This window comes from Malurus melanocephalus, unplaced genomic scaffold (assembly GCF_030028575.1).
Source record: "Malurus melanocephalus ecotype Western Australia unplaced genomic scaffold, MMel_1.1 scaffold_362, whole genome shotgun sequence".
NCBI lineage: Eukaryota > Metazoa > Chordata > Aves > Passeriformes > Maluridae > Malurus > Malurus melanocephalus.
The window spans coordinates 605,978-614,686 of record NW_026623594.1 but is presented as its reverse complement, the minus strand read 5'-3'; the positions used below and the strand labels follow the sequence as shown (position 1 = coordinate 614,686).

The window sequence follows — 8,709 nt, the reverse complement described above, 5'->3', positions numbered from 1 at the left end:
ACAGCCAGGATGGCTCCCAATAACTGTATCATTAAACCTGTACCTCAGCAAAGGCATTTTCTCGTTCATCCTCTATCTTTGATATGCTTTGTTAAGTTAGAAACCCAAATCAGCATAAAATGCTTGGCAAGGGAAGGGAGAAAAGTATTCAGATTTAATCTGGTGATTGCAGCTCATTCCTTGCAAACAGCTCCTCCATCAAGGCCATCAGGTGAATTATTAACCTCTTCCAACCACAAACAGAAAAATACCTTCAGTCACGAGGAAACAATGCCAGAAAGAAAAAGGTTTCTTGGGTTATCTGTGGGTAACCTTTCATTCATGTCCTGGCATGGGAAAAGGACAGAGCGAGGTTCACTCTGCAGAGGAAAACGCTGCAGGGGAGCAAGGCAGGGAGAAAAGCATGAGCAGGGCAGGGAGGAGAGTGACTGATGGCCATGGGGGAGATGTGGGGACTGTCCTGGTCCTGGTGGGAGCAGCGACATCCTGGTGTCCTGGCCCTTCACTGCTCCTCTGTGGCTCTGCCTCTGCTCAGCCACATGGTGAGGAAAAGATTTCCTGGGGATRTGTTCCACCAACGTGGCCAAGGTTGTCTCAGAAAGGCTCTCAGAAATGAGTTCATGCTCCTCATCCTCCAGAGCAGCAGCCGCCTGCCCGGGTGGAACAGCCAGAGCTCCTCCCAGGCTACTCACAGGCTACTCACACACTACTCCAGCCAAACCTCATCAGTCATCTCCCTGCTATCAGCTCCACAGAGCCCAGCGAGGGCCTGGCACTGCTCCAGCCCCYGGGGTGCACCCTGACATTGGTGTGACCAGGAGTTCCAGCAGCCCACTGGTTCTGAGCMGCCGGGGAGCAGGYGCAGAGCAGGTAACGCAGCTTCTGAGCAATTAATTCAGCTCATAAATAGAGCAGCAGTTAGCAGGTGCCTGCTGCTGTCCCTTCTAGGCACCCCTGGCACTGGTGGCAGGCTCTGCAACAGGTAAGAGAGGCATTTCTGGACTCTTGGCTGCGCTGGGGGGGAGGATTTTAATTTGGACTTTCTTCCAGGCAAAGGATTATTGGGGCAAATAAAGCCAAACAAAGTGACAGRAAGGCTCTGGCAGTAATGGGAGGAAAAGCAGAGAGGACAGGTAGAGAAATTTGCTGGAAAGGCTGGAAAACAGAGGTTATGCTGGTAAATGAGAGTCAAGGACAATTCGTGTTGTTCTAAAATGTATGGAAGGAAAAGGAAGCAAAAAATAGTTTACATCCAATGAGAGATAAACAATAAAATTAAATCATCCAGGTGTCTCCCCAGCCTCTCACACTGCCGGGACACTCCCAACAGCAACAGCAGCAGAACTTCCCCAAACTTCACAGAAACCCCTGAAACTGAGATCCTTCTGCAAGGAGGGAGGTTCTGTGACAGCTTCTGGTCAAGCACAGCAACCATTTATTACAGAATACAACTCATCCCTTACAAACTCATGCAAAAAAAACCACAATCTTGCTGTGCACAATCTTCTTGAATCACATTTTGTATTTTGCTTTCATATCAGACTGCTGGGAGTTTTGAAAGTAAGAAACCACAGACCTTCCTCTTTGGCCTGTGTACTTTTCAAGTAAAGTAATTCCTCAAAGATACCCCAAAATAAATCAGGTATTATCACCACGCAAGGAAATTTTCCCAAAGAAGCCAAGACAGGTTGGAGGCGGTCACAAAGCCCTGTTTGCCTCAGAYCTGCTGCTTCACTGACCCCAGGAGCAGCAGGGAGGGGGACCTTGGACATTCCCACAGCTCCTGCASCAGCTCCAGTCCCAGAGCAGAAGTGGCCACGTAGATTTACTTCTTCATTTCAAAATGAATCTGCTGACAGAGGCAAAAGCAGAAGGCTGCCAGGGACAGAGGGATCCTCAGCTGCACCCACCAAAACCTCACTGCTGAAATGATTCATTTTGCTCCAAAAATCAGACACCAGCAGTGGGCCTGTATGAGGCTTTGAGAAGTACTCCACAGCTTGGAGAGGAAAAAAAGAAAAAAAGAAAAGGAAAAACAACAATAAAAACATGCTATAAACCAAATTCACTRTGCTATTACACCAAGGCAGAAAACAATCTTTGAAATAAAAGTCACCAGTAGGTCGAGTTTTACACATTTAAAGCAGAGAGYGGCTGTTTCCAAACTGCTTTTACTGCTTTCAAATCCTAGTTTAGAGCAAGAGCTCAGTGATCCTTAGCAGGGAGGTTTTTCCCTGCTTCTAACAGAAATTCCCATCTGCCTGATGGGTGTGATCCCAAATAAGGGCAAATGGGAAAATAAAGGAACCATCCTTCCCTTTAACATGATCAATACAACTGCCAAAAAACAGCATGTATTTAATAAATGCAATGTAGATTGCTTTATTTGACCTTCTGTTCACAAAATAATTTTATTATATGTATGAAAGCAGCATACAGGCAATAAAATTATGAAAACATTCACAATACATAAATACACAGACCTGATGCAGGATGTATATAGTTCATTAGACTTTAAATTTTTTTTTCTCTCAGTTCTCTTTTCCTGACAACACATTTTTTTTGATATATGTTACGAAAAAGTTGCTCCAAAGGGTATTTTCTCCCATTCAGAAAAGAAATGGATTTCTTTGAATGCTGCTGAATATTAACACCCAATGTTCCTGTTGCTARTGCTCACTGATTGCTTTTGGCATTACAGAGGGAAAGCAGCAGGSAAGGCCAGTGGAAAAGTAGCAGGAGTTTTTAATTAAACATTGGCAACTTTTTGGGGAGTTCACAGGAGGATTTTGAGATGGGGGCTGCAGTTCCGCCCTAGTTAGAAATGTTTCAATCCCGAATGGTAATGAGGCACTATTCTTTATTGACTGGACTATTGACATGGCAATTTCTAAACTGCAAGGTCCTCCCAGCTCCCAGAGTAAAGCACCAGGTACCCCAGGTTTGAATTTTGACTGTGATAGAGGAGCAGACAGACAGCAGGGTCCGGGTGATCCTGCAGGAACACCGGTGATTACGAGGTTTCTGGCATCCTTCCTACCATTATAACCCAGTGTGTTTGTTCAGAAAAGATATCCAAGATTTGAAATAAGAAAAGTCTGAGAAAGCTGTTTATCTTACATAAATACAAAACACTATATACTAAGAATTGTCATCTAAGAAGCTTTCCTTCCCAAACTGGATTCTTCTTAAGGTTGTAGTCATATTTAAGGTATTTACAGATCCACAAACTTGACATTCTAGCAAAGTCTCTGTAACATGAAACTTTTTAAAAATAAATAGCAGCAATTTCTTTTTATTTCTATAAGGGAAGAGAATTCRCAACTCAGTCAACTCTGGTCCTATCTTTTGAAAGAAATCCCACTTCAAAATAAAAAAAACGCCCACAAGCAAACTAACTCCACCCAGCATCGGTTTTGTTGATTCCTTCATTTCTTGCTGAGCTTCTTAACATCCCTCCATTCCCCTCACCAGCTCTCCAGACTATCAGAGCTTGTAATAAAGTGCTGACTGGTTGACTGGTCAAAATGCAGTTATGACAATCCAAAAATATCCCATTATTTAGACATCTTAAATAACATAAATAAAGCTAGATCTGTTATAACATATGAAAAATATCAATTTAAAACAATAAATAAATAAAACCAGTATCAACATATTACCTCCCAAAGCTTTAAAAATAACCATTCTCGTTATAAGGCTCAATTATTTGTCAGAAATAATTTTAAGAAGGCATCTACCTACCTTTACAATCCCTCAGTCTTTAATTAGGACCTGTTAACACCCACTATCACAAGACACAGCAATCTTTTAACTTCTAGTAAACATTAATCTTTAAATACTCAACATTTATCTTTTGCCTCACTTTTAGTTAGAAACTGGTTTCTCTGTACAGAGAAGAAGCAACATTTTCTTYGTAACTGCACTGTATCTAAATTTGTAGATTTTCCTCAGTATGAACAGTACAGTTTAACATCCCTTTTCATAACCAATTCCCAGTATCTTTTTCTGTTTATTGTTTGAAATGTTAAATTTGCTCTGAAGGCCAGGAAAAATAATTCTGGGCTTGGTGTAAATGTGCATTTTTCTCCCTTAGAGCTTAGTTTCTTACMAAARAAAAMCATYGTATATCTTTTTTTTTYYCCCAAAAAAAGAGTAATACAATATACACCATTAGGTCTTGCTGAGTAAACCTTACTGTTCAGGTTTTATGCTGCCCATTCTGTGTAATGGGGTTGATCTTTTCCAAAGAAACATCAGCTTCATAATCCAAGATACCCGACAGTGCTGGAGACATTTTCTCCAAAGTCTTTGACAGTTCACCCTCTTCTTCCTTTTTAAGAGGTTCTTCTTCCGGGCAGATAATTGAGTGTGGAATCAGATAAACTAGATTAGACTCTTTGGGGCTGGACCCTTTGGGCTCGTGTTGGCTGGAAAAAACCACTGCCCCGTTGTTGTTAATGCTGACAGTCTCGATGGCATTGCCAGACAGGGGGCAGAGCCTGTAGCAGCCCAGCAGGGTGGAGAATGCCTTGCGGAAATCAGCGTTGAAGGCATAAATGATGGGGTTGAGGGAAGAATTTGCCCATCCAAACCATATAAAAACGTCAAAGGTGGTGGAATTAATGCAGAAAGCCTCTGCTCCCTTGGACGGCTGGGTGGGCTCGCAGAAGGGAATCATGCAGTTCAACACAAAAAATGGCAACCAGCAGCACACAAACACCCCCATGATCACCGAGAGAGTCTTCAACACCTTTGTTTCCCTCTTGAAGGACATTTTGAAGTTGCTCTCGGGCTGCTGGCAGTCCATACTGCTCCTGTTGCCGCCCGGGTTGTGGCAGTTCTTGGCRTGCACCGCTGCTCTCTCCAGAGCCGAGATGCGCCGGATTTGCTTCTGAGCAATCCGGTATATCCTGGTGTAGGTTACTATCATGATGGCCACGGGGATGTAGAAGCTAATTAGAGAAGAGGAGATGGCATACATCCTGTTTAGGCTAGAATCACAGTTGTCCGTGCTTTCACCCTGTAAGGTGGCATTTAAGTCCAAAAAGCTCGTGGTTGTAGCCTTGTGCCAGTTCAGCTGCACTGGGATGAAGGAGATCAACACGGACAAAGTCCACGCCACGCTGATCATGACGAAGGCTGCCTTGGGGGTCATTTTCCTCTCRTACCTAAACGGGCTGGAGATGGCCCAGTATCTGTCCACGCTAATGACACAGAGGTTTAAGATGGAGGCTGTTGAGCACATAATATCAAAGGCCACCCAGATGTTGCAAAAAGAACCAAAAGGCCAGAAACCGGCGATCTCGGCCACAGCCTTCCAAGGCATGACCAAAACCGCCACTAAGAGATCTGACACGGCCAAGGAGATGACAAAGAAGTTGGTCACCTTGGACCTGAGGTGGCGAAACCTAATGACAGCTGCGCAGACCAGCGTGTTTCCCAGCAGCGTGGAGAGGATCAGGAGCGAGAGGAAGCAGCCTGTGAGGATCCGAAAGGAAGAGGAGTCCCTTTCCACCAGCAACCCTTCCCCGTCCATAGTGGTGTCGTTCCAAGTCATAGTTTCTCCTGAGGGAAAATCATATCATGATTTTCATGATGACATCAACTCCTTTCCTTGCAGAGATCAGAGACATCAGACGTCCATTAATTACTCATCACCAAACAGACCAAAGGTCCTTTCCTACATTCCCTTCKCCCCCAGACAGACCTCACCCTCCTTGAATCATCCTGAACTGCATCCCAAAAACTCTACGAGCAGGAGCTGAAAATGCACAAACACAGTCCACCCTACAAACAGGGGTTTTCAACAATCCCTTCAGAAACACACTGCACCACCCCGGCATGGAGCAGCCTAACTCAGCCAGCTCACCTGTAAATGTTCTGCTGCTGTCCTCTGCAAACACAYCCCACACACAGCAAAGCAATCACTTTTCCATGCTTGCATCTATTCCCACTTAAATAGACTATTGATCGAGTGTTTTCAGTGTCCACTGCACCAGCCCTTCATATTTACTGAAGCGTATTAGRCAAGGTGCCTTTTCTCTAGTTCCCTAAATGTCTCACTGATGAAACACTCCATCCTTCCTCCTCGGTACAATCCTGTTACAAAATGCACCAGTTCTCTGTTTCCTGGCAGTATTAGAAAGCAAATCTTCACTTTATTTCAAACTGTTTTACATTTCCAAGACCACATAAGTAAACATACAGTAGGTATGTTTAAAAGGTTCTCAGTAAGAAGTAGCTCAGGTTATTTAGTTTGACTTAAACAAGAAATGCTGGCTCCTACCTTTCACCTCTGATTCTCTGCTTGCTCTGGGACGCAGGGCCGGCTCTCCTCCTGTTTTAGGTTTGGAATTGCATAGCAAATCTTATATACAAAACCAACASAGGAACACTGCATTGCATCGTGTATGTAGGTTTTTTTCCCTGAAAGTGTAAATTGGCAGGGGAGAAGTAAGAGTTGGACCATCAGGAGTTAGATTTCAAGGGAGCAGCAGGTCTGTGCTGTCGGACCGTGCGTGACGGACCCTGCTGGTGTGTGCCCGGCTCCCTCCATCCCACGGCCCCTGCTGATCACTCCGCAAACTTTGTTGGCCGGATCAGTCCCAGTCGCACTTTGTATATCCCGTTGAAGCGGCACATCGGGGCAAATCATCCCAGGCAAAAGGCACGGTATTCCCAACACTGGCAAGAGCCGATTACCAGTTTTTTCTTCTGTCGTTTGCCGGATGAAGAAACAGGAGAGAGGAAGAGAAGGACCCGAGTGACCTTCCCTCGGCGGCGGCGCCGGCGATGCCCGCAATGGGTTCCTCCTCCAGCAGGGACGAGTCGCTTTAACACCCCGCTGCCAGGTTATAGCTCTCCATAACTACTCCGGAATAATCCCACCTCCCGCTCAGTGGGGCTGCGCTCCAGGGATCGGGTCCAGCTCTTACCATGCTTTTTCCCTCTCGGAAAGGCGCAGGCGGAGGCAGCTCCTCACACTCTCCCGCAGCCCGCCCCGGGCCGCGCATCTCCCGGCTTCCTCCTGCCCGGGGCAGGGCTCGGCAGCATCGCCCCTCCAGGAACGCTCTGTCTGCCTGCCGACTCCTTCCTAAAGGATTAAGACAAGGGAATGACAGGCATGGAGGCACGCAGCGGGCAAAAAGCCACCCCCCTTCGCCTCCTCTAACATCTTCGCTCGGGCGCCGCTTCTTCTGGGCAGCTTTTCCTGCTTTCGTGGGGAATAACGTCTCGGAAAGCCGGGGCGAGAGGCAGAGCGGGGCTCCGGGAGCGGCTCTGCTGGAGTTTAGCTCAGCYGGGATTACTTTTCCCGAGCTGCGGGACGCGCGGGGCGCTGAGAGCCGCGCTCGGTGCGCTGATGCGGACAGTGAGTAGCGGCCCCGCGCCTCCGCGACGGGCGATGCTCGGGAGGGGCCGCGGGGTGAAGGCACCGCGATCGGGGGAGCGGAGAGAGCCCGGGACACGCTCGGGAGCCTCTCCCGGTACAGCAGGGCAGGGGCCGGGGCTGGGGGCTCGGCCGGGGCAGCGCTCCCTGCGCGCCGCCCCCAGCCTGGCGCAGCCCCCGGTTCCCGGCGCAGCCGCGGCCGCCGGGCTCCCTCTCCTGGGCGGCCGCCGCCSCGCCGGGCGTGGGCAACAACGGGGGCAGCGGCTGCGAGCGTCCCCCACCGCTCCCACCCCATCCTTATCCGCGGCCGGCATCGCTATCCTGCGGGCAGGCGGCGGGGAAAATTCACGGACAGGTTCCTGCATCTCCACTGAACCGTGCGGGCTCAGCAAGGGTCTGTCCCTACAAACACTGCGGAGCCGCCGGAGCCCCGAGCGGGCACCCCCAGGGCAGGGAAAGCCCGTCCGAGCAGACCAAAAGCTCCCCCCAAAACCTTTTGGCAAACCCCCTCCTCGTCCGTTGGTGAGCACCAAAAACCAGAGAGGTTCTTCCTCAAATCCGTCCTACAAAAGGGTCTTTTCTSGCTTACCTYAGCTGCAACAGGCAGTGAGAGWTGAACATGCTGATTTGCARCCTTTGCATAGGAATCTTACCCCYCAAAAAATCAGAAAATAAATATGAAAGACATCACAGGGAGGTTTAAAAACCTCCTAGAAGAACAGATACTCTAAATTGCCACGATAAATTTTGTGAGGTCCATCCAGCACTTTTAAAGTTGCTTTTGAGCCACCTATAATTTATCATTATGTCGCTTAAAGCAGATGGGAAGCTAATCTTGACTAGTTAACTGAAACACTTGTTTTTCTTTCCCCTTATCTTTCTTTTTWAATAAATTTTAACTTGTTTCTCACCAAGTTCTCATCCCGTCCTCCCCCTGCTTATTATCTTGTCCTTTAATCATCATTCTTCCCCAGAGGAGGGTGAAAATAGACAAGAAAATGAATCCTGCRCTGTTTGGTAATCGAGATCTCTAATGAAACTCACTGTGAGTTTTCTTTTTCTATTTTCAAGAYTCTTTTCCTTTTGTTTCCTGTTTTTAAAGCACCACACAGCTGAGGTTTTGTGCATGATAAGTRTTTTCTGCAAAGGTGGCACATTCCTGTTTTCCTGTAGAAACCCTGAGCTGAGGGGAGCATTGCCTGCATAAGAAGACACTTGAGCACATTTGATTTTATTTGAAACAACTTCCAGAGGCTCTMCTAAAATGACTTTCGACCAGAGCCATCCTGGATTATTCCAGGAGAAATCACACCATGTAA

At 47.2% G+C, this 8,709-nt stretch overlaps 1 protein-coding gene across 1 annotated transcript; it reads right to left on the bottom strand.

The window, feature by feature from the left end:
• Window positions 1-4,152: 4,152 nt before the first annotated feature.
• On the bottom strand, window positions 4,153-7,495 carry DRD1 (dopamine receptor D1). Its single transcript, XM_057378559.1, has 2 exons — window positions 6,290-7,495; window positions 4,153-5,568 (listed from the first exon to the last, which is right to left on the bottom strand). Exon 2 carries the CDS (start codon window positions 5,558-5,560, stop codon window positions 4,202-4,204), a length of 1,359 nt encoding a protein of 452 aa, XP_057234542.1. The 5' UTR covers window positions 5,561-5,568; window positions 6,290-7,495; the 3' UTR covers window positions 4,153-4,201.
• Window positions 7,496-8,709: the final 1,214 nt, after the last annotated feature.